The 26,157-nt window shown below is 50.1% G+C and overlaps 1 protein-coding gene across 1 annotated transcript in view; it reads left to right on the forward strand.

Moving 5' to 3' along the window:
• LOC132584597 (vesicle-associated membrane protein 2) overlaps window positions 1-7,612 on the forward strand; it is a 29,975-nt gene extending 22,363 nt beyond the window's left edge. The window contains exons 3-5 of the mRNA XM_060256499.1: window positions 2,167-2,325; window positions 3,627-3,678; window positions 4,968-7,612. Coding sequence (XP_060112482.1) covers window positions 2,167-2,325; window positions 3,627-3,678; window positions 4,968-4,984 — 228 coding nt within the window. The 3' untranslated portion in view covers window positions 4,985-7,612. The remainder of the gene's footprint in view (window positions 1-2,166; window positions 2,326-3,626; window positions 3,679-4,967) is intronic.
• Window positions 7,613-26,157: the final 18,545 nt, after the last annotated feature.

Raw genomic sequence — 26,157 nt, forward strand, 5'->3', positions numbered from 1 at the left:
CACATGTTAATCACCCTTTGGGTGAAGAAGTACTTCCTTTTATCCGTTTTAACTTGACTGCTCAGCAATTTCATTGAATGCCCACGAGTTCTTGTATTGTGAGAAAGGGAGAAAAGGACTTCTTTCTCTACTTTCTCCATCCCATGCATCGTCTTGTAAACCTCTATCATGTCACCCCGCAGTCGACGTTTCTCCAAGCTAAAGAGCCCCAAGCGTTTTAACCTTTCCTCATAGGGAAAGTGTTCCAACCCTTTAATCATTCTAGTTGCCCTTTTCTGGACTTTTTCCAATGCTATAATATCCTTTTTGATGTGCAGTGACCAGAATTGTACACAGTATTCCAAATGAGACCGCACCATCGATTTATACAGGGGCATTATGATACCAGCTGATTTGTTTTCAATTCCCTTCCTAACAATTCCCAGCATGGCGTTGGCCTTTTTTATTGCAACCGCACACTGTCTTGACATTTTCAGTGAGTTCTCTACCCCGACCCCAAGATCTCTCTCTTGGTCAGTCTCTTCCAGTTCACACTTTCAAGATATTATGGCACGCGGCACTGAGAAGCAAGAACCTGGCCCTTTCTCAAGGTCTTTAAACTGAGGAAGCCGTCTTGTTCCGAGTCAGGCCTGTGGTCCATCACGGGTGGTCTTGTCTACTCAGACTGGCAGAAGCTCTCCAGGGTCCCAGGCAGGATGGAATCATAAAATCTTAGAGTTGGAAGGGACCCCCAGGGTCGTCTAGTAGTCCAACCCCCCTGCGGAATGCAGGAAACTCACAAACGCCTCTTCTTAAGTTCACAGGATCAGCATTGCTGTCAGATGGCCATCTAGCCTCTGTTTAAAAACCTCCCGAGAGGTCCTTCACATTATCTCCTGCCTGGTCCTTTTTATCTGGAGATGCCGGGGACTGAACCTGGGACCTTCCTGCATGCCAAGCCAGTGCTTTCCCACTCAGCCACAGCCTCTCCCCAAAGAACATGCACACATGAAGCTGCCTTAGACTGAATCAGACCCTTGGTCCATCAAGGGCAGTCTCGTCTACTCAGACTGGCAGCGGCTCTCCAGGGTCTCAGGAAGACGTCCCTCACATCACCTACTGCCTGGTTGTTTTTTTTTCCAGGCAATGTCGGGGATTGAACTTGGGACTCTCTGCATGCCAAGCAAAGGCTCTGCCACTCAGCCACAGCCCCTCCTTTTTTGCATGCTGGATGATTCAGAGGGATAAAGCTGACGTCTCTCTCCCAGCATGGTCAGAGATGGGAGTTCCTTTGCAGTGTTTGAAGGGTCAAAAGCAGTGTCCCCTCTAAGCTGAGTTAGTGTGAGCTAGCTCATAGTTTTTTTAGCCTCCAGCTCACACATTGTTTTCTTAGCTCAGGAAGGATGACCCCAGAGCAATTGATGCAGTAGCTCACAACTTTAATGCCAGTAGCTCATGAGGTAGAATTTTTGCTCACAAGACTCCACAGCTTAGAGCAGGGGTGACCAAACTGTGGCTCTGGAGTCACATGCATCTCTTTCACACATATTATGTGGCTCCAAGGTCAAGGAGGAACTTAATGCAGACTTACTCTCAATGCTGGTCTTCCCTATGCTGGTCTTATGGGGACTGTTATTCCCAGCTTTTGTTCTTTAAAAAGTCTCCTTCTAACATGATCGTGTTATATTGGGAGGGACGGTGGCTCAGTGGTAGAGCATCTGCTTGGTAAGCAGAAGGTCCGAGGTTCAATCCCTGGCATCTCCAACTAAAAAAGGGTCCAGGCAAATGGGCATGAAAAACCTCAGCTTGAGACCCGTGAAAGCCGCTGCCCGTCTGAGTAGACAAGACTGACTTTGATGGACGGAGGAGGGTCTGATTCAGTCTAAGGCAGCTTCATATGTTCGTATGGTGCATACACATGTATTTTATCTTTCTGTGCAAAGAGAGCATCAAGAGTTTTCATAAAGACGTGTGTGTGTGATCTTTGTTAGTGTCTTGCGGCTCTCAAATGTCTGGTGTTTATTCTGTGTGGCTCTTAGGTTAAGCAAGTTTGGCTTAGAGGAAGCATTCGTCAAGAGTCTTTCACGTTTTGCGGTGTTGGAGGGGTTGTCACCAAAATTCGCCATGTGTCACTCTTGGATGGCTTTGTGTATCATCTGCCCCTCCCCCCTCCTCTCCTTGTTCCAGGTGGTGGACATCATGAGGGTGAACGTGGACAAGGTGCTCGAGAGGGATCAGAAGCTTTCGGAGTTGGATGACCGTGCCGACGCCCTGCAGGCTGGAGCCTCCCAGTTTGAAACCAGTGCTGCCAAGCTCAAGCGCAAGTACTGGTGGAAGAATCTAAAGGTAATGCAAATTTGGGGAGTCCTCAGATCCCTCCAACTGGCCACCTCCCCAGTGGATATCTTGGACGATGGGTTCTCAGAAAGCGCCCGACCCCCAGATCTGTTTATAACACCGCAAGAACGTCAGAGGAGCTCTGTTGGAACAGACCAATGAGGGTTCATCTAGTCCAGCCTCCTGTCTCACACAGTGGCCAGCCAGTTCCTCTGGAGGGCCAACAACAGGGCAGAGAGGCCGAGGCCTTCCCCTGAGAAGAACCTCGGAAGAGCCCTGCTGGATCAGACCAGTGAGGGTCCCTCTAGTCCAGCCTCCTGTCTCACACAGGGGCCAACCATTTCCTCTGGAGGACCAACAGCAGGGCAGAGAGGCCGAGGCCTTCCCCTGAGAAGAGCCCTGCTGGGTCAGACCAGTGAGGGTCCACCTAGTTCAGCATCCTGCCTCACACAGTGGCCAGCCAGTTCCTCTGGTGGGCCAACAACAGGGCAGAGAGGCCGAGGCCTTCCCCTGAGAAGAACACCAGAAGAGCCCTGCTGGGTCAGACCAGTGAGGGTCCATCTAGTCCAGCCTCCTGTCTCACACAGGGGCCAACCATTTCCTCTGGCGGGCCAACAGCAGGGCAGAGAGGCTGAGGCCTTCCCCTGAGAAGAACCTCAGCAGAGCCCTGCTGGATCAGACCAGTGAGGGTCTCTCTAGTCCAGCCTCCTGTCTCACACAGTGGCCAACCAGTTCCTCTGGAGGGCCAGCAACAGGGCAGAGAAGCCAAGGCCTTCATAGGAACATAAGGACAGCCTTGTTGGATCAGACCAATAGTCTATCTAGTTACAGCCTCCTGTCTCACACAGTGGCCAACCAGTTCCTCTGGACAGCCAACAACAGGGGCATAGAGACAGAGGCCTTCACAAAAACATCAGAAGAGCCCTGCTGGGTCAGACCAGGGAGGGTCCATCTAGTTCAGCATCCCACCTCACACAGCAGCCCACTGGTTCCTCTGGAGGGCCAACAAGGCTGAGGCCTTCACCTGACTCTGGGACTCAAAAGTTTACTGTCTCTGACCATGAAGGTCATCATGGCCAGTAGCCACTGATAACATAAAACGGATTATTGAATGCGGGGGGCTTCTGAGCACGCACCAAGTGTCTCCACGTTGAATGACCCAAAGCCTGCCATCTGGCCTATGGGAAGTGAGGTAGAAATTTCTTTGTGTGGGCCTCTCTTCTGAGGAGGGCTCAGCGTCTCTGCGCCCCCTCTCCAAAATTAGCAGCCCTTATTTTTTACTTTCTCGCTTTTTTCCCTTCTTCTTGCAGATGATGATAATTCTGGGGGTGATATGCACCGTTATCTTGATCATTATCATCGGTGAGTAAGAGTGGAGGGGGAGGGAGAAGAACTTCTTGCGCTGTTCTTGGGTGCGCTTAGTCTGGGCTCTGGTCAGAAAGCACAAAATGTTCACCAAGACCAGCGTTCCATCTCATCTGGCATCTTCCGCCTCTCAGGGTGGCCACTGCAATGCCCTGGGAAGCCTGTACGTGAACAGAAGAAGAGCCCTGCTGAGACCACTCGTCCATCTAGCCCTGCATCCATTCTTCTGGAAGGCCAACAAGAGGGCAGACAGGCCAAGGCCTTCCCCTGATGTTGCCTCCTAGCTCTGGGAGTCACCATGGCTAGTTGCCATTCAGAGACCTCTCCTCCATGAACAGGGGGGGCCAGGCTGCAGCTTGGGAGCCACACGCGACTCTTTCACACACATTGGTGGCTCTTGCAACCCCCACTGCCCCATCAGCTGGCTTGGAGAAGGCTTTTGTTGATTTAAATCACTCCGCCAAGCCAGCTGGAAGTTTGGAGAATGCATCTAAAGTTGAAGGAAGGGAGGGAGGGAAAGAAGGAAGGAAGGGAAAGAAGGAAGAAAGAAAGGGAGGGATTGAGGGAGGGAAAGAAGGGAGGGATTGAGGGAGGGAAAGAAGGAAGAGAGGGAAGGGAGGGATTGAGGGAGGGAAAGAAGGGAGGGAGGGAGGGAAAGAAGGGAGGGAGGGATTGAGGGAGGGAAAGAAGGAAGGAAGGGAAAGAGGAAGGAAGAAAGGGAGGGAGGGAAAGAAGGAAGAAAGAAAGAAAGGGAGGGAAAGAAGGAGGGATTGAGGGAGGGAAAGAAGGAAGAAAGAAAGGGAGGGAGGGAAAGAAGGGAGGGAGGGAGGGAGGAAGGAAAAGAGGAAAGCAAGGGGAAATAACCAGCGGCAAGACCAAGTATTACGTCTCTGTCACTGGTCATGTAGTGGTTAAGTGAGCGGACTCTTATCTGGGAGAACCGGGTTTGATTCCCCATTCCTCACTTACACCTGCTGGAATGGCCTTAGGTCAGACATAGCTCTTGTTAAGTGGTTAAGTGCACAGACTCTTATCTGGGAGAATGGGTTTGATTCCCCACTCCTCCGCTTGCAGCTGCTGGAATGGCCTTGGGTCAGCCATCGCTCACGCAGAGCTGTACTTGAAAGGACAGCTGCTGTGAGAGCTCTCTCAGCCCCACCTACCCCACAGTGTGTCTGTTGCGGGGGCGGAAGGTACAGGAGATTGTGAGTCATAGAGTGGAATATAAATCCAGTATCATCTTCGCCTTTCTGTTAACAATCCCTTTGGCTTTTCTTCCTCCACAGTCTACTTCAGCACCTAGTGGAATCTACGGAGCCATTTCTCATCCAGGAACAGCGGCCGGGAGAGGCGCGAGGGGCAACGCATCCCCCCTCCTCTAGATCTCAGCCATATCTTCCAGCCCCGCCCCCCCCCACACCTTACCCCCTCCCTTTCCTTCCCCCGTTCCCCTGTGTGTGTGTGCGTGGGTTTGCATTGCGTGTGGGTGTCTTGTAAATAGCCTGATTTGTTATTTATACATATATATATAATATTAATAATAATTATATTTTGTCTGTTTGTAGATTTATTACTAGACTTTCCATGTGTCATGGAATCTCCCTCCCTTGCCAACCTTCTGCCGATCCCCCCCCCCCCCCCCCCCCCAAATCTCCTCTCTCTCGGACGGTGTTTTTTCAGTGTCTTGATTTTTAATTACAATCTTTGAGGACCAAGGGACTCCCCTCTCAGCCGGGCTCAGAAATTCCTCGACGCCTCTTCCCGTTGTCCACCCCACCCCTAGCCCGTTATGTGGAGGCCCACGGAGCTCGTGCCCGGCCTTTAACCGAGGCTCTCCTCTGTTCTCTTCCTTCTACCTTGGAGATTTCAGAACGCTTCACCGATTGAGGGATCCGGAGCATGTCCCTGTTACTGCCTGCCTGGGTTCTCTGTACTCCCGAGTGGCTTTTTTTTTTTGACCGGACCGTGCTGGCGTGTCGTGAAATTTCTGTGCCCCGCTCTCCCCCCCCCCCCACCCCCCTTTCCCCACAAAACGAAATATTTACCCCCTTCTTTGTGATCTTCTGTAACATTCCTGGAGTTGTGCCGTGTGCTGTGTCTTGACAAGTAATCAACACTACACCTTAACGCTCCCTCCGGTTCCGAAACGGGGGAGGCAGAGGACGGGAAATCCTGCCGGAGGCGTCCCTGCTAAAAAGGACGATGCCGGTGATTCTTTTCCTGCCATAAAGTATCCTGTCTGGAAACTGCCTCGTTTTCTTTTTCTAAAAAAAGAAAAGAAATGTACATTCCACACCTCTCCTGAAGAGGAGGCGCAGAATATGCAGAGGGATCTCGGCCTGTGGTTCCCCAGAATAACTTTTAGATTCCTTCTGTTAGCAATCACTGCCTATTTAGTAGGGAATTGGTATGGATGTGAGTGTGAATGCGTTTGAGAGTGGGGGGGGGGGTCGCAAAGGGGTTTTTGTTTCTTTGGGGGAGGATATATCGAAAGCGTAGTTCAGAAAACCGTTATGATACGAAGAGAGATAGGAATGTTGGGGGTGTATGAAAGTGAGGCTGTGTATAATGTATAGGGCTAGTAGAAGACATCTTTTCCTCTCCGGTCCTGTTTAGATTTTGAGCCGCGCACCAAACGCCCCCTTGTGTCTCCAATCCTGCCGATGACCCGAGGCCAAGGAACCTGCTTAGGCTCTCTGCTTTTGACCTCTGATTGGAACTAACAACTGAGGGGTTAGTTCTGCTTGCGTGTGGCTGGAGAAATGTGAATCTCGAGGAGATTCGTCGGACGACTGGCTGGTTGGGAACACCCCCTCCCGCCCCCTTTTCCTTCCCCCCCCCCTCTAAATCAGCCAGTTCCACTCTGCAAATGTTATAATCGTGATTGTTGTGGCGAGTGACTCTCTCCAATTCTCTGTTGAGCACAAACTGCCATCTTTCTTGGCCCGTTTATAGCGTCGGTGACTTGTGACCTTTTCTTTTTTTTTTTAATTTTTTGGTACATCGTCCCCTTCCCCCTTTCTGCCCCCTTCCCCTCTCCGAGAAGAAACAAGAATTCTCCCCTTTCGACTCTCTCTGTGTACCGATCGCTCTCCGATGCCAAGGAATCGCAGGAGGAACGAGAAGAAGAAAGGCGTGGCTTTTTCATGGCGTAGTAGCGTGGGACGGTGGTGGGGACCACCCTTGCCAGCTTGGAGGGAAGAACTGGCAGGGAGTGCCCCACTCCAAAGGGATGTGAGTATGGGGAGGGAAGGGGAGGAAGGAAAGAAAGAAGTCAGGGAACGTTCTAGCTGCCAGTGTGGAGGGACATAGCAGCCAGGAAGTTCCATGACGGACATCCCTCCTTCCTCCCTCTGTCCCTTCGCCAAGCCAAGAATAGCCTCGGCCTGTTCTTGGGGGAGTGGCTGGCTTTGTGAACTGCTGGGGGAGACGGTTCAAGGTGTATAGGGGGTGTGCAATCGATGGGGGGAGAGAGGCTCCTTTGGGTAGCTGGTAAGTGTGATCGCTTGGCCCGGACCCCTTCTGCATATACTGTTGAGAAGGGAAACGTGTACCTGTTTAGGTAAAACGGGTGCGTACGCATTTATTTATTCGAGAGGAGGGGGAAGACAGAAGGAGCTGCAATTCTTCAGCTGGACAGCAGGTGTCACTGCTGCTCTCCAGCTCTTCAGACGGCTCTAGCAAGGCAGATCCAAAAAGGGGTAGAATTAAGAGTCTACACATTACATTAAGGGGGCTTATGGGGTTTAGGCTCCATGACTTGGTTGCCGATGCTCACCCCTCCTCCTCCTCCTCCCTCTTCCTCAGCAGGCCTGGGTTTATTCAGGAAGGGGTTGGATTCAGCATGGGCAGAACCGGGAGTGACTATGCTGTGAAAAAAAAAATGAAATTTTAAAAAAAGTACAATAAATGTCCTGTGGAGAACGCCCAACTTCTGTGTGGCATTTTTTTTTTTTTTTAGCTTTATTCTTCACACCGTCAGGCTTAATTGTCTCAGGAGGAAGGGAATTGAAAACAAATCAGCCAGTATCATGATGCCCCTGTATAAATCGATGGTGCGGTCTCATTTGGAATACTGTGTGCAGTTCTGGTCGCCGCACCTCTAAAAGGATATTCTAGCATTGGAAAAAGTCCAGGAAAGGGAAACTAGAATTTCCTTATGATGAAACGCTTTCCTTATGAAGAAAGGTTAAAACGCTTGGGGCTCTTTAGCTTGGAGAAATGTCGACTGCGGGGTGACATGATAGAGGTTTACAATATTATGCATGGGATGGAGAAAGTAGAGAAAGAAGCCCTTTTCTCCCTTTCACAATATGAGAACTTGTGAGCATTCGATGAAATTGCTGAGCAGTCAGGTTAGAACGGGTAAAAGGAAGTCCTTCTTCACCCAAAGGGTGAGTAACATGTGGAATTCACTGCCACAGGAGGTGGTGGCGGCTACAAGCATACCCAGCTTCAAGAGGGTTAGATAAAATATGGAGCAGAGGTCCATCAGTGGCTACACACATACGGTATATATATATTTGGCCACTGTGTGACACAGAATATTGGACTGGATGGGCCATTGGCCTGATCCAACAGGGCTTCTCTTATGATCTTATGTGACAGAGTGTTGGACTGAATGGGCCTTTGGCCTGATCCAACAGGGCTTCTCTTATGTGACACAGAGTGTTGGACTGGATGGGCCATTGGCCTGATCCAACATGGCTTCTCTTATGTCCTTACGTGACACGGAGTGTTGGACTGGATGGGCCATTGGCCTGATCCAACATGGCTTCTCTTATGTTCTTATGTGACACGGAGTGTTGGACTGGATGGGCCACTGGCCTGATCCAACATGGCTTCTCTTATTTTCCTATGTGACTCAGAGTGTTGGACTGGATGGGCCATTGGCCTGATCCAACCTGGCTTCTCTTATGTTCTTATGTGACACGGACTGTTGGACTGGATGGGCCACTGGCCTGATCCAACATGGCTTCTCTTATGTGACTCAGAGTGTTGGACTGGATGGGCCATTGGCCTGATCCAACATGGCTTCTCTTATGTTCTTATGTGACACAGAGTGTTGGACTGGATGCGCCATTGGCCTGATCCAGCATGGCTTCTCTTATGTTCTTATGTGACACGGAGTGTTGGACTGGATGCCTGATCCAACGTGGCTTCTCTTATGTTCTTATGTGACATGGAGTGTTGGACTGGATGGGCCACTGGTCTGATCCAACATGGCTTCTCTTATGTTCTTATGTGACTCAGAGTGTTGAACTGGATGGGCCATTGGCCTGATCCAACGTGGCTTCTCTTATGTTCTTATGTGACTCAGAGTGTTGGACTGGATGGGCTATTGGCCTGATCGAGCATGGCTTCTCTTATGTTCTTATGTGACTCAGAGTGTTGGACTGGATGGGCCATTGGCCTGATCCAACGTGGCTTCTCTATGTTCTTATGTGACTCAGAGTGTTGGACTGGATGGGCCACTGGCCTGATCGAACATGGCTTCTCTTATGTTCTTATGTGACACGGAGTGTTGGACTGGATGGGCCATTGGCCTGATCGAACATGGCTTCTCTTATGTTCTTATGTGACTCAGAGTGTTGGACTGGATGGGCCATTGGCCTGATCGAACATGGCTTCTCTTATGTTCTTATGTGACTCAGAGTGTTGGACTGGATGGGCCATTGGCCTGATCCAATGTGGCTTCTCTATGTTCTTATGTGACTCAGAGTGTTGGACTGGATGGGCCACTGGCCTGATCGAACATGGCTTCTCTTATGTTCTTATGTGACACAGAGTGTTGGACTGGATGGGCCATTGGCCTGATCGAACATGGCTTCTCTTATGTTCTTATGTGACACGGAGTGTTGAACTGGATGGGCCATTGGCCTGATCGAACATGGCTTCTCTTATGTTCTTATGTGACTCAGAGTGTTGGACTGGATGGGCCATTGGCCTGATCGAACATGGCTTCTCTTATGTTCTTATGTGACACGGAGTGTTGAACTGGATGGGCCATTGGCCTGATCCAACATGGCTTCTCTTAAGTCCTTATGGGGGTTCAACAAAACCGGCACACCAGGCAAGGCATCTTCTTTTGGCTTGGCTTCTTGAGGCCAAAGATGGCATGCAAAACTTGGCATATTGTCACCTCCCAGAGCTTTTGGACGTGGGGATGTCTGTCAGTACGTGATACAATGTGAGCCGCTTAAGATTACCCACATACCAACAGGGATTGACTTGGCTGAGGATACCGATAGGGCGTGTCCTTCATCTGACCGAGACAATCAACTGCTAGGTGAAAGAGAGCTTATCTCTAACGCTTGGGTTGGATTGCTCGATTGTAAAACGGTTTGAGCAATTAGGGAACAAATGGTAGAGAAATACAGCAATTAAATAAGTTACATAAATAAATAAAAAGCATGTGTGCTATGAAGCCACTGCACATAAAATGCTCCGGTGTTAGTTTCCTGTTTTGCCCTCAAATGCACTGCTATGGAATTGGCTAACGCAGTCACCTGCTAGTCCTCAAGTTTCATATATTCAAATATGGACGGATCAGAATACTCTGCAGGGCTTTTTTTGTAACAGGAACTCCTTTGCCTATTAGGCCTCACCCCCCCTGATGTAGCCAATCCTCCAAGAGCTTACAGGGCTCTTCTTGCAGGTCCTGCTGTAAGCTCTTGGAGGATTGGCTACATCAGGGTATGTGGCCTAATATGCAAAGGAGCTCCTGCTAGAATTCCAAGCTCTTGGACGATTGGCTACATCAGGGGTGTGTGGCCTAATATGCAAAGGAGCCCCTGCTAGAATTCCAAGCTCTTGGAGGATTGGCTACATCAGGGGTGTGTGGCCTAATATGCAAAGGAGCTCCTGCTAGAATTCCAAGCTCTTGGGAGTATTTGGCTACATCAGGGGTGTGTGGCCTAATATTCAAAGGATCCCCTGCTAGAATTCCAAGCTCTTGGAGGATTGGCTACATCAGGGGGTGTGGCCTAATAGGCAAAGCAGTTCCTGCTACAAAAAAAGCCATACATGTGTGCAAGCCAGGATTGCATCTCCAAGAATTCAGTGGGACAATTGACCACATATTTAGCCAACTCTTAACTGGAAGGGTTAGGGTTTCGTTTTGCCTGGGGGCCAGTCTCCTAGAATTTAAGTGTAAGCCTAAACTGTAAGCATCTCGGCAGTCTTGTCCCACCCGCCCGAAACTGTACATGGCTTGTGTTCATAGACACAGGAAAAACATAACACCTAAGTATTGCAAAATTAATTCTGGCTCACCCCTTCGGATCCACAGAAGTCCACTGCAAACGAGCCACTTTGGGAGCTCTGATGCAACAGAAGCTCAAGTGTTCAAGTCTGCAAGAATTTGAGTCCCGTAAACAAGATTTCCGGGATATAAGTTTTCAAAAGGCCGCGTTCCCTTCTTCAGACTGTAAATTGGCTTTGCTCTTTTGCAGCCTGTGATTAAAAGGGCTCAATCTGAGAAAGGGGGGGGGGATTTCTTGCTTCCCCTGCTGAAGCTTGTGGCTTCGGTCACTCCTTGGAGCTGACAGCACCGCTCTGCACGCCCCTTCCTGCCCTGTGGTGCGGTGGATCGAATGGTTGACCAGGAACCCTGGGTGATCCCTCCTCCTGCCGTAGAAGCCCTGCTGGGTAGCCTTGGGCCCTCTTAAAGGTAAAAAGGTAGTCCCCTGTGCAAGCAGCAGTCGCTTTCGACTCTGGGGTGATGTTGCTTTCACAGCGTTTTCACGGCAGAGTTTTTACGGGGAGGTTTGCCATGGCCTTCCCCAGTCATCTACACTTTCCCCCCAGCAAGCTGGGGACTCATTTGACCGACCTCGGAAGGCTGAGTCAACCTGGAGCCGGCTACCTGAATCCAGCTCCCACCGGGGACCGAAATCAGGTCGTGAGCAGAGAGTTCAGACTGCAGTGCTGCTGCTTTACTACTCTGAGCCACAGGGCTCTTAACATGTGGAAAGGAAAGGTCCCCTGTGCAAGCACCAGTGGTTTCCGACTCTGGGGTGATGTTGCTTTTGCAACGTTTTAACAGCAGACTTTGTACGGGGTGGTTTGCCATTGCCTTCCCCAGTCTTTTATACTTTTCCCCCCAGCAAGCTGGGGACTCAATTGACCGACCTCAGAAGGATGGAAGGCCGAGTCAACCTGGAGCTGGCTACCTGAACCAGCTTCCACTGGGATCGAACTCAGGTCGTGACTCGTGAGCAGAGGGCTCCTACTGCAGCTTTACCACTCTGCACCACGGGCTCTGCTTGACCTGGTCTATTTCACAGGGTTGTGAGAAACCAGAGGAGAGGGGGATGCTGCTCTAAGCTGCTTTTGAGTCCCAACAAGAGAAAACCCAGATGATGGCGCCCCCCCCCCCCCCCCGCTCCCGGTCAGTCTCCAGGTATTTTCCAAGGAGATGACAACTTCAAGAGCAAAGATTCTGGGGTGCAGGGTGGAAGAGACTACAGGGGAGTCAGGCCTCTTTTTGTAGAAAAAGTTCAGGAATCCTTTGCATATGAGGCCACACCCCCTGGTGCTAAGCCAGCTGGAACTGCATTCGTACTCAAAACAAGTGTCTTAATAATGCACCCTCCAAAGCAGCCGTTTTCTCACGGAGAACTGATCCCTGGGTGATCTCCAGTTCACACCTGCAACCCAAAGTATTTGTCCCTCTGGAGAAGGTTGCCGAGTCCAATTCAAGTAATATCTGGGGACTTTGGGGGTGGAGCTGGGAAACCTTGGGGTGGAGCCTGGAGCAAGGTTGTGACAAGCATAGTTGAACTCCAAAGGGAGTTCTGGCCTTCACGTTTAACAGGGACCGCACACCTTTGAAATGCCTTCCCTCCATTGGAAATAATGAAGGATAGGGACACCTTCTTTGGGGGCTCATAGAATTGGACCCCCTGGTCCAATCCTTTTGAAACGTGGAGGGTGTTTTGGGGGGAGGCGCTGGATGCTATGCTGAGAATTTGGTACTTCTACCTCAAAAAACAGCCTTCCCAGAGCCCCAGATAACCACAGATCAATTCTCCATTATACCCTATGGGATTCGGTCTCCATAGGCAATAATGGAGTGTCCAGCAGACATTGCCCTCCGACCCCCCACCCCGCTTTCTGATGACTCTGAAGAAGAAGACGACGACTGCAGATTTATACCCCGCCCTGAATCAGAGACTCAGAGCGGCTTACAACCTCCTAGATCATCTCCTCCCACCACAGACACCCTGTGAGGTGGGTGGGGCTGAGGGGGCTCTCACAGCAGTTGCCCTTTCAAGGACAGAGACTCAGAGTGGCTTACAGTCTCCTACATCTTGTCCCACCACAACAGACACCCTGTGAGGTGGGTGGGGCTGAGAGAGATCTCACAGCAGCTGCCCTTTCAAGGACAGAGACTCAGAATGGCTTACCATCTCCTATACACCCCCCCCCCGCAACAGACACCCTGTGAGGTGGGTGGGGCTGAGAGGGCTCTCACAGCAGCTGCCCTTTCAAGGACAGAGACTCAGAGTGGCTTACCATCTCCTATACTCCCCCCCGCAACAGACACCCTGTGAGGTGGGCGGGGCCGAGAGGGCTCTCACAGCAGCTGCCCTTTCAAAGACAACTCCTGCCAGAGCTCTGGCTGAGCCAAGGCCATTCCAGCAGCGAGGAATCAAACCCGGTTCTCCCAGATAAGAGTCTGCACACTTAACCACTCCACCAAACTGAAGCAGGGGGAGGGTCTCGAAACCAGGGGTTCCCCTGCCCCCCACCTGTGGATTGGCAACCCAGGAGTGTTCAAATTACCTCCATTTCCAGCCAGACTGCTCCAAGTTTAGTGGAGATGGCGGTATGAGACGGCCAGGTGTGTTTGCGAGGAAGGGAGAGGCCGGCCGATTGGTACAATCTGGTTGATGCCCATTTTTTTTTGTTCCCGGGGAAGGCTCTAGAGTGCTTTTTTGCCCCACTAAACAAGGCTAGGTGTGGCCCGTGGTGAAAGCCCAAAGAAGCGTCACCGCGGCTCCAGCCAATGGCAGGATGTGGCGAATTGCTTTTCCAGCTGGTGTGGGTGGAAGAGAGAACAGCTAGGCCCCGGAGCTGCTCTATTAATAATTCCAGTCAGACGGGAACAAAATGTCCTCACCTCCTGACCCAGCTTTCTAGGTTGTGCTTTGCCGTGCTCTGGAGCAGGAAGGACATGCCTGTGGCAGGTGGATTCCTGTCACCAAACTGGAAATAGTCTGCACCCGCCAACGATGCGAGCCATGGGGCAGAGGGGAGGAGTTCAACGTGCCTTGCGGAGCCGTGGGTCGGCCTGCAGGCAGAAGTCCCTGCTGTGGGGCGGAGGGAGGGGGTCAACTCTGCAGGAAGGCAACTGGGAGGGAGGGCCCCAGGTAGAACCTCTGCATGCAGAAGGTCCCGGGTTCGAATCCTCAGCATCTGCCTGAGATCCTGGAGCGCTGCTGTCAGTCACAGTAGACAATAACAATCGCGATGGACGAAGAGTCTGAATCAGTATATGGCAGAGCTTCATGTGTACACGTGTGTCTGAAGGAAGGTTAGGGTGTGCTTTCTTTTCTCGGTCTTGATGTCTACTGGAAGTAGAAGAACTAAAGTTGCCAACCTCCAGGCGGGGCCTGGATATCTCCTGTTGTTCTCTAGACCACAGAGATAAGTGGCTGGTTTGGAAGGTGGATTGCTGAAGTCCCCCCCCCTCCCTTACACACACACCAATCTCCAGGAATTTTCCAAGAAGGAGATGACAACTCCAAGGGCAAAGATTTGAGGGTGCAGGGTGTGTTTTGGTGTAGTAGAGGGACTACAGTGGAGTACAGTGTCCTCCTAATCCACAGTCCCTCCACAATTGGGGAGGCACGGTGGCTCAGTGGTAGAGCATCTGCTTGGTAAGCAGAAGGTCCCAGGTTCAATTCCCGGCATCTCCAACTAAAAAGGGTCCAGGCAAGTAGGTGTGATAAAACCTCAGCTTGAAACCCTGGAGAGCCGCTGCCAGTCTGAGTAGACAATACTGACTTTGATGGACCGAAGGTCTGATTCAGTAGAAGGCAGCTTCATATGTTCAGTCCATTTACTGCAGGAGAACTGGAGACTGGCAACTCAGTCTATTCTGTCTTTGCCCCTCAGAACTGTTAATAAGGATCACCTCCATTTCCACACAGATTGCTCTGCGCGGCAAAACAGACAAGACTCCGGCGGATGCCTTGTTTCCAAGTCAGGGCAAAATTCCACCTGCTGAATTCCTGCCTGAGCCACAGCGGCTAAAAGCAAAAGAACTGGGAGGCGGGGAAGAACCTGGAGGCTAATGCCACTTATAACCCTCCAGTTCTCAGCAGATTTCATCAGAAGGAAGTCCTCTGGAGCTTATTGGCAATGACATCAGCGCAAAGGAGTCCAGAAACTTATCTGCTTTACAGGCACGAGGCCAAAGCGTTTATATTTACCCAGGCTTTGACGTGAAGGACAGTTTCTCTTTTCTTTTTAGCTTTTTAAAAATGGGCTGCTTCTAGCCTATTTTAAGATCACTTTTAAGCTGCTGAGTCTTGTTTCATGCTGTTTCTAGGCCCTGCTTTGTTTCGATATTGGTGATTTTTTTTATTGCAGGTTTTCTTACATTGTTGAGCTACCTCGTTTCTGGACCGATGGCATTTTCTATGCATATATATTATTTTTGCTTTGTTTATACCCCGCCTATTTCTCCAATGGGAATCCAAAGTGGCTGACATCAATTTCCTCTCCTCCACATTATCCTAGTTAAGCTGAGAGTGTGCCATTTGCTCAAAGTCACCCAGCACCAACAGCCGGATGCCCCATATTTATACATTTCATTTATATCCTCCTGCTTTATCTTCACAACAACCCCATAGGGTAGTTTGGGCTGAGTTTGCACCAAGCAGGTTTGCTAGCCTCCAGGTGGGACCTGGAGATCGCCCACTTTTGGGCTGGGAAATCTAAAGAAGAAGCAAGAAAATACTGGATGAAATTTTATGCCTGGTTAGATAATCAAGATTCTGAAGATTCTCTGGTGTGAACTTATTTTTTCTTCTTCTTTTTTCCCCTGTATTTTATACTATAAAATCTACCTTTATTGGAATTGTCAAAATTATTAGATAACTTTAAGAAAAGGTGTATGCTATAAAATTTGAAAATGGATTATGTACAGTTGAGACAAAATAACGAGGGACAATTTATGTAAAGAAAAATTGCAGAATTAAGCTTTTTGAAAGTATTTTTTTTAATGAAAATGATACCAGAATGTATTGTGCTTTTTATTTTCCCATTCCCCATCCCTATCTTTTTCTGAAACTAATAAAACTTTTTGAAAATGAGATCGCCCGCTTTTACAACGGATCTCCAGCCGGCAGAGATCAGGTCCTCTGGAGAAAATGGCTGCTTGAATGGATGGACTATGGCATTGTCCCATGCTGAAGTCCCCTCCTCTCCCTAAACCCCACCCTCTCCCAGCTCCATCCCCAAAGCCTCCAGGTATTTTCCAACACAGACCTGGCAGCTCTAACACCAAGCAAACTTCCGTGGCAAAGGGGAGATTCGAACCGGGGTGTTGCAGACGGTCTTTTCTCCCTTTCTCACAATACGAGAACTCATGGACATTCCATGAAATTGCTGAGCAGTCGGGTTAGAAGTCCTTCTTCACCCAAAGGGTGATTAACACGTGGAATTCACTGCCACAAGAGGTGGTGGCGGCTACAAGCATAGACAACTTCAAGAGGGGATTGGATAAGCGTATGGAGCAGAGGTCCATCAGGGACTATTAGCTACAGTGTATTGTTGGAACTCTGTCTAGGGCAGTGATGCTCTGTATTCTTGGTGCTTGGGGGGCACAGTGGGAGGGCTTCTAGTGTCCTGGTCCCACTGGTGGATTTCCTGATGGCACTTGGGGGGGGGGGGGAGTTATCCACTTTGTGACACAGAGTATTGGACTAGATGGGCCATTGGTCTGATCCAACACAGCTTCTCTTATGTTCTTATTGCAGTCTGACTACTTCATGCAATTCATATTATGAAAGAATGGTTATGACATTGAGGGCAACCTCTCTCCTCTCCCTTCTCTGTCACCTTCTTTCCTTCCCCCTCAACAGCCATCCAGACAGTATCCTGCCTAACCCCCCTTTAACTGCATCCCGTCTTCAAACTGGTATGGCTCAGGGGTGGACTTAGGACTGGGGTAAATCTTGTTGTTAATGGAGGTTTTCCCTCAAAGCTGGATGAATGCCCAACCATAAGAACATAAGAGAAGCCATGTTGGATCAGGCCAATGGCCCATCCAGTCCAACACTCTGTGTCACACAGTGGCCAAAAATTTTATATATATAGACATATATATACACACACTGTGGCTAATAGCCACTGATGGACCTTTGCTCCATATTTTTATCTAACCCTCTTGAAGCTGGCTATGCTTGTAGCTGCTACCACCTCCTGTGGCAGTGAATTCCACATGTTAATCACCCTTTGGGTGAAGAAGTACCTCCTTTTATCCGTTCTAACCCGACTGCTCAGCAATTTCATCGAATGCCCATGAGTTCTTGTATTGTGAGAAAGGGAGAAAAGTACTTCTTTCTCTACTTTCTCCATCCCATGCATAATCTTGTAAACCTCTCTCATGTCACCCCGCAGTCGATGTTTCTCCAAGCTAAAGAGCCCCAAGCGTTTTAACCTTTCTTCATAGGGAAAGTGTTCCAAACCTTTAATCATTCTAGTTGCCCTTTTCTGCACTTTTTCCAATGCTATAATATTCTTTTTGAGGTGCGGTGACCAGAATTGCACACAGTATTCCAAATGAGACCGCACCATTGATTTATACAGGGCCATATATATGCATACTAATTGCTGTATGAAAGACCACATGCTTTATTTGATGGATGAATTGCCACACAAACCAGGGAATGTACCAAAATGTGCACCCAAATATATTGTGTACATACCAGTGCTCGTGTGGTATAGTGGTCAAGAGCGTTTAATTAGTATCTGGGAGACCTGCGTTCGAATTCCACTCTGCCTGCTGGGTGACCTTGGTCCACTCACAAACTCTCAGCCTAACCTACCTCACAGGGTGGTTGTTGTGAAGATAAAATGGAGGAAATGAGAACAATGTAAACTTATTTGGATCCCCACTGAGGAGAAAGGCAGGTTACAAATAAAGGAAATAAATATAATATATACAAAACCTTTTTTTTTAATTTCATCTGTAATACCCACAGTAACAATAATTGGCCCTCCTACTGGTGTTTAATTATATCCTATCATTAAAATTCTAACTATATTTTGATGTTTTCATGTTCATTGCCTTGTGGACCCTGACTGGATGGAAATGCAGCATAAAAATGTTTTAAATCAACAAATAATACTCCTGATGAGTGTGTGTGTAGGCATGAAGTACGCATTAAATGAATTAAATGAGTTAAATACAGTTGGGTGGCCTGTTAACTTTTGGGAAGAGAATGCCTCACGCATTTAAGTTTCACAATCCTGTCACAATTATCAATGTTATGTAAGTAATGTTGTTGTTGTTGTTCAGTCACACAGTTGAGTCTGACTCTTTGCGCCCATGGACCAAGTCACGCCAGGCCCTCCTGTCTTCCACCATCCTCTGAAATCTGCTCAAATTCATGTTTGTGACATCAGTAACACTGTCCAGCCATCTCCTCTTTTGCCGTCCCCTTCTTCTTTTTCCTTCTGTCTTTCCCAGCATCAGGATCTTCTCCAGGGAGTGCTCCCTTCTCATGGGGTGGCCAAAGTATTTGAGTTTCAGCTTCAGCATCTGACCTTCCAGGGAACAGTCTGGGTTGATTTCCCTTAGGACTGACTGATTGGATCTTCTTGCAGTCCAAGGGACTCTCAAGAGTCTTCTCCAGGGAGTGCTCCCTTCTCATTGGGTGGCCAAAGTATTTGAGATTCAGCATCAGCATCTGACCTTCCAGGGAACAGTCTGGGTTGATTTCCCTTTGGACTGACTGGTTGGATCTTCTTGCAGTCCAAGGGAATCTCAAGAGTCTTCTCCAGGGAGTGCTCCCTTCTCATTGGGTGGCCAAAGTATTTGAGCTTCAGCTTCAGCATCTGACCTTCCAGGGAACAGTCTGGGTTGATTTCCCTTAGGACTGACTGATTGGATCTTCTTGCAGTCCAAGGGACTCTCAAGAGTCTTCTCCAGGGAGTGCTCCCTTCTCATTGGGTGGCCAAAGTATTTGAGCTTCAGCATCAGCATCTGACCTTCCAGGGGACAGTCTGGGTTGATTTCCCTTAGGACTGACTGGTTGGATCTTCTTGCAGTCCAAGGGAATCTCAAGAGTCTTCTCCAGCATCGCAGCTCAAAAGCATCTGTTCTTCTGCGCTCGGCCTTCCTTATGGTCCAGCTCTCACAGCCATACATTACTACTGGGAATACCATCGCTTTGACTATATGGACTTTTGTTGGCAGGGAGATGTCTCTTCTTTTTATTATACTGCCCAGGTTCGCCATAGCTGTTCTCCCAAGGAGCAAACGTCTTTTAATTTCATGGCTACAGTCACCATCTGCAGTGATCTTGGATCCCAGAAATATGAAGTCTGTCACTACTTCCATGTCTTCCCCTTCTATTTGCCAAGGTGTGATGGGGCCAGATGCCGTGATCTTGGTTTTTTTTGATGTTGAGCTTCAAGCCTACTTTTGTGCTCTCCTCTTTCACCCTCGAGAAGAGGTTCTTTAGGTCCTTCTCACCTTCTGCCATTAGAGTAGTGTCATCTGCATATCTGAGGTTGCTGTTTTTCTTAGCAATCTTAATTCCAGCTTGTGCTTCATCCATGCCAGCATTCCACATGATGTCCTCTGCATATAAATTAAATAAGCAGGGTGACAATATACATCCTTGTCGAACTCCTTTTCCTATTCTAAACCAATCAGTTTGTTCCATATCCTGTTCTGACCATTGCTTCTTGACCCTTACACAGGTTTCTCAGGAGACATGTGAGGTGGTCTGGCACTCCCATCTCTTTAAGGACTTGCCAGTTTGTTGTGATCCACACAATCAAAGGCTTTAGCATAGTCAACGAAGCAGAAATAGACTTTTTCTGATACTCCCGTGCTTTCTCCATAATACAGCGAATGTTGGCCATTTGATCTCTAGTTCCTCTACCTCTCTGAAACCCAGCTTGAATTTCTGGTCAATGACGTACTGCTGAAGCCTAGCTTGTAGGATTTTAACATGACCTTGCTGGCGTGTGAAATGAGTACAATGGTGCGATAGTTTGAACATTCCTTGGCATTATCCTTCTTTGGGATTGGAATATAAACGGATCTTTTCCAGACTTGTTGACATATTTTGTGCATCACTTTTAACAGTATTTATCTTTTAGGATTTTGAATAGCTTAATATGTAAGCCACAATATCCTATCAAATGAGATTTTAGACTGTTACGTTTTAAAGATATGTTATTCATAGGAGTGATACATTTTGAAAATGTTACTTAAGTTTCTGAGGAAAATAAAGATTTTTTTTGTTTAAAAGTTCCTCAGATCCAGCAGCGCCCCTCCCCCACCGCCTCGTCACCCCCCTCCAACGGTTCCCCCCCCAAGGCCACGCCCCTCCACTCTGGCCACACCCCCTGCCTCGCGCGGCTATAAACATATAGAGCAGCAGCGGCCCCGTGAGCCTTGCCGCACGTGTGTTCCCTGCAGCGGAAGGCCGGGCCTCCGCCAGCCAATCGGAATCAGAATTTGAAGCCGCAGCCAATAGGGACCGAAAGGGGGCGTGGCCAGGGCACGCGTAGCGTAGCATGCTGCCAGCAGCCGCCCAATCCGAGGCGAGCGAAGGCGGAGAGGCGTCAAGGGCTGGGAGGGGGGGGCGCACCTGGCCGCGGACGGGCTTCGGCTTCACGCGTCTGTGTGCATGTTGCAGAGCTGGGTGACCAATGATGCGGCGACGGGGGAATGACGACCGAGGACGAGCGTCCAATGGGGGCCGGCGGAGGGGGGGAAGGGGGCGGAGAGCGCTTAGAGAGTCGGCCAATGGGAGGACGGGGAGAAGGGGGCGTGTCGGACGGCTGTCCAACTCACGCAGACGGGTGCATGGTGGCGGCGACGCGGCTGGCTGGACGGAGAGGGTCGCAGAAGAGGGTCGGTTGTCAAAGTAAGAGGGGCGGGGAAGCACCAGCTGGGGGCGGAAATAGGATCTTGACTGGGCAGCAGAGGAGGGCTGGAGGACAGAGGAAGGGAAAGGGAGGGCAGCTGCAGGGGAACTGGGGTGGGGGAAGACTTTGGGGTCCCAAATAGTGGGGGAGAAGGCGGGCTGGAGGGCAGGGGGTCACCCCTGGGGCAGGGAGGGGGAGGGCAGCTGCAGAGGAGCTGGGGTGGGGGGAAACTTTGGGGTCCCAAAATAGTGGGGGAGAAGGAGGGCTGGGGGACAGGGGTCACCCCTGGGGCAGGGTGGGGGAGGGCAGCTGCAGAGGAACTGGGGTGGGGGGGAAACTTTGGGGTCCCAAAATAGTGAGGGGGAAGGAGGGCTGGAGGAAAGGGGGTCATCCCTGGGGGGAAAAGGGAGGGCAGCTGCAGAGGAACTGGGGTGGGGGAAAACTTTGGGTCCCAAATAGTGGGGGAGAAGGAGGGCTGTAGGACAGGGGGTCATCCCTGGGGGGAAAAGGGAGGGCAGCTGCAGAGGAACTGGGGTGGGGGGAAGACTTTGGGGTCCCAAAATAGTGAGGGGGAAGGAGGGCTGGAGGACAAGGGGTCACCCCTGGGGCGGGGAGGGGGAAGGCAGGTGCAGAGGAACTGGGGTGGGGGAAAACTTTGGGGCCCCAAAATAGTGGGGGAGAAGGACTTCGGGGTGGCTGCAGAATGGGGGTGTGGGTAAAAGGAGGCTATTTTTGTGGGAAAGATGGCAGGCAGGGTGGGGTTGGGGTGGCAGGGTGGGGTTTTGAAGAAAGGGAGGCGGAAGATCAGGAAGGAGCGGTGGCCCAGTGATCGAGCATCTGCTTGGTCCCAGGTTCAATCCCTGGCATCTCCAACCAAAAAGGGTCCAGGCAAGGTCTGAGACCCTGGAGAGCCGCTGCCAGTCTGAGTAGACAATACTGCCTTTGATGGACTGAGGGTCTGATTCAGTAGAAGGCAGCATCATATGTTCATATATGTACCAGGTTCTGGGGGTGGTGGTGCTGGAGTTCTCTGGGAATACTCCCTCTAAGCTGCTGGCAATCAAATTGTGAGCTAGTGCATAAATTAGTTTGCTCTGGGGCCATTTTTCCTGAACCAAAACGAAAATGTGAGAGTTATAGGCTAGAAAACTGAGCTGGCTCCCATTAACTCAGCTTAAAGGGTGCACTGGGCTGGACATCTGATTTCCAGACTACAGAGATCAGTGGCCCTGGAGAAAAGGGCAGCCTAGGAGAGTAGACTGTGGTATACCACAGAGTCTAGGAGAAATGGAAGTTCTAGAATACCTCTGCATCGCCAAGGAATTCCCTTCCCAGCCACCAGCCTTTCTAGCACTGCATTAAACCTCCAGGAATTTCCCAAGTCAGAGTTGGCATGCCTAGAAGAAGGGGAGAAACTCAAGGGGGCAGGGCGATTGGGATATCTAGGGGGTGGCTGTGTCTGAGTTGGGTAGGAGAAAACAGTGGGGGAGACTGAAGAAAGGGGCTTTTGAGGAAGAGGGGTGGGATTTGGGAAGCAGTCTGGAATGAGATGGGGGGCTAAGGCAGCAAGGGTAGAAATCAAAGAGGTGAAAATAGAAGGAAGTGAGTTAGGAGGGGTCGGGGGTGGGGAGAACAGCTCCCTGAGGGACCTTTTAAGATTTGGAGGAAGGGAGCAGCAATGTTAGGAAGGAGGGATGAGAGAAATTGGGGGAGGGAGAGGATTTGGAGCGGGTTAAGAAAGAAAAGGGGTGATGGAAGTTACTAGGGAAGGGGGTGTTTGGTTGGGAGTCGGGTGGGGAAGATGGAGGGCTGCGTTATGGATGGTCCAAAATTGAACACCGTTTGGGGGCTGAACTGGGTTGGGAGTTTGATGGGTGGGAAGAAAAGCCGTGTGGGGCTACGAGAGGCCAGAGAAGGAGCTGGGCCAGAAGCCCTGTAGATCTGAAGAGCAAAGCTAAGCATAGACCTGGGGGGGGGGGGGGAGAAAAGAGGATTAAGTGATGGGGTTGGGTGGAGGTGGAGCTGGGCAGGATGAATGGATGGAGGCTAGACGGCGAAGGAGCGATTAGTTGATTCTTTTCCAGAGGAAAAGATGGGGGGAACGGGGAGCACATAGGCTGGATTTACGCCAGGTGATTTCATGCTGATATTTTGTAAACCCCCTCTTTCCCTCCATTCTTCATGTCTTCCTAATGGAATCTGGTTTTTGTGTGTGAATATGTGTGTGCACAAGCATATAAGGAGACTGCTATTCAACCTAAATGGTTTGTTTTATTCAGTGTTCCACTGGAGTTATTTGGCTAAATATATTAACGACTACCTCTATTAATGTTCCGTGTTTGGTAAAGCGTCCGACTCCTATAAACAAGAAAGCTGAGATTATTTTTTTGGAGGAGGTGTGTGTTTAATTGTTCAACTGTCTGGTTCCAGAAAGCAACAATAGAGGTGGGCGGACGAGGTATTCAGATGACGCCAATAAGTCAGAGAATGGAGCTGGGTAAGAAAATAAAATTGGCGGGGGGGGGGGTGGAGTAAATAGAAATTCTGGAGATCAGAAAATGAGTGGAAAAAAACAGTGATTTGGGGTGATATTAAGAAAGGAGGGACAGTGCTGAGGAAGGAAGGGGTGTACAATGAGACCCTTGGGAAGACAGAAAGGTAAGTTATAAGTTTTGTAAATAATAGTATTACTTGATCAAGTATTGAGGGAGCTGGTGAGAAAAGAGTGGGAAGGTAGTTCAGGGAGTATTGGGGGGGGGGATATGCCAGAGAGCAGGACCGTACCATATCTAGACTTTATCTTTGGGGTCAGCATTCAGCGGGGTTAAAGGTCTGTCCCTGGGAAAAATCTCTGGTGAGTGGGAGACTTGAACCGGAAGAGCAGAAGGGGTGTTGGGGATATGTCTGTAGAGAGAAGATCCGTAAAGTACAGGAGAAGAATAAAGTCTGCTTCTTGGGAAAGTTCTATAGCAAGAAATCTCTTACATTAATCGAGAGGTGGAAGAATGCAATCGGTGCACAGGTGGATCGGGAAAGCTATATTGCAGAGGGAAGAATCGGGAGCACGTTTGCAAAAGTTAAGACGATTTGTATTTTATCCCTATGGGTCCTTGATGGTAGCCTGTCTCCTGAAAAGTCAGGCTGTGCATGTTGACGAGCAGGTGGGGGACTCCGGTGGTTCTCTGTGGGGAAACAGGAGCGGCTTTTTGCCACCGCCCTTGTGCAGCTGCCCGCCTTCCCTCCGCTCACCACCTTGTGCCTCTTTGAAACCGAGCGTGCCTGTTTGGTTTTCTTACCGCTAGTGGGCAGAAGCCCGAAGTCTCCCTTCCCCGCCGCTCCAGAAGGCCAAAAGGGGGTCTGAGGAACTGACGGCAGCAGTTTGCTGACATCTGAAATGCTCTTTTCCTATGCAGCCGTGGGTCTCCGATTTCTGCAGGTGCTGGAACCCCGGGAGAAATGGCTTGATGCAGACCCAAAGCGGGCAGATGTACCTACGTGCGTCTTTCGTTAAGAACTCTGCGATTAGATAACGGCTGCTAAGGATAGTGTGGCACTGGCTATCGGCGGGGATTATGTAACACCTGCAGAGTGGGGGGGAGAGAAGCGTCTTGCAGGAGGCCTGCTGGGTGCACTTTTTGGGGGGGGGTTCGCTCACGTAATATTCCTTGGGAGAGTGAGTCATATCACTGGGCTTCATCTGCTTCGTTGCTCAGGGCTGGGGCTTATCTGGATGGGCAGGCACGTGAGGCTGAGGGCGAGACGAGCATGGGCGGGGGGAGTTTGGAGATGGGGGTGAGCAGCCGCTTTGCTGTGGTGTGTGTGGGGGGGAAACGTGGCCTTTCTCTCTCCGCAGATGAGTTTTTGGGCTGTCGCTTTCCTGTTTGGTGCCTGTGTAGACAATTTTATGATAAAAAACCGACAATGCTGTCGGTGCAAAATTCGGAACAGTGAGACACCTGGAAGCTCAGAAGGCCTTAGTAGATCGGACCAGTGAGGGTCCATCTAGTCAGCCTCCTGTCTCACACAGAGGCCAGCCAGTTCTCTGGAGGGCTAAGAGAGGCCGAGGCCTTCCCCTTAGAAGAACATCAGAAGAGTCCTGCTGGACCAGACCAGGGAGGGTCCATCTAGTCCAGCCTCCTGTCTCACACAGTGGCCAACCAGTTCCTCCAGGGGGCCAACAGCAGGGCAGAAGGCCGAGGCTTTCCCTTAGAAAGACATCAGAAGAGCCCTGCTGGATCAGACCAGTGAGGGTCCATCTAGTCCAGCCTCCTGTCTCACACAGTGGCCAACCAGTTCCTCTGGGAGGGCCAACAACAGGGCAGAGAGGCTGAGGCCTTCATAAGAATATCAGAAGAGCTCTGCTGGATCAGACCAGGGGTCATCTTACCTAGTGGCCAACCAGTTCCTCTGGAGGGCTAACAACAGGGCAGAGAGGCCGAGGCCTTCCCCTGAGAAGACAGACACCCTGCGAGGTGGGTGGAGCTGAGAGGACTCTCACAGCAGCTGCCTTTTCAAGGACACCTCTTGCGAGAGCTATGGCTGACCCAAGGTCATTCCAGCAGCTTCAAGTGGAGGAGTGGGGAATCAAAGCCGGTTCTCCCAGATAAGAGTCCATGCACTTTAGCACTACACCAAACTGATCTCCTACTGTTCCCACCCCCCAGCGCCCAAGAATACAGAGCATCACTGCCCCAGACAGAGCATACTCTCTAGACCTTGTGGCTAATAGCTGTGAGACCCTGGAGAGCTGCTGCCAGTCTGAGTACGCAATACTGGCCTTGATGGACAGATGGTCCCATTCAGTATAAGGTAACTTAATGCGTTCATCTGTTCATTTTCCTGCCTTATAAAGGAATGCTGTTGCTTGCATAAAGGCCTAGAGTTACTCTGCTGGGAAGATCTGCTCAAACTCTATGGAAACGAGGGTTGTCCCAGAGCTCTTACTTGAGACGGGTGACTTTCAGATTCACCACTCGCTTTCAAGGGATCTGCGGTGGATCTGTTTCCCTGTTCTTTTACGTTTTCGGTTTCGTAAGTTTACGGGTTGAGTTTTATTAGCTTTTAATCGCCTTTTACCCAAAGGGTCTCGTGGCAGCGTGCAACATAAAAGCAGATAACAAACATAAAACAGTATGTTAAAAACTATTAAAATATGTGGGAAGCTCCATACCACTAACAAGAACAGCCCAAGCAGGTGGATTGCACACCAACCTAACCTAAACGATTCAACTTGCAAAAACTCGGCCTGCAAAAACTAAACATGTCCGGCAGGGCACAGGTGTCATCCAGAGTGCGTTCCGCAGCCGGGGGCCACAACGGAGAAGGCCCTTCCCCTGGTGACAGTTAACTGAG

Source organism: Heteronotia binoei, chromosome 15 (genome assembly GCF_032191835.1).
Source record: "Heteronotia binoei isolate CCM8104 ecotype False Entrance Well chromosome 15, APGP_CSIRO_Hbin_v1, whole genome shotgun sequence".
Taxonomy (NCBI): Eukaryota; Metazoa; Chordata; class Lepidosauria; order Squamata; family Gekkonidae; genus Heteronotia; species Heteronotia binoei.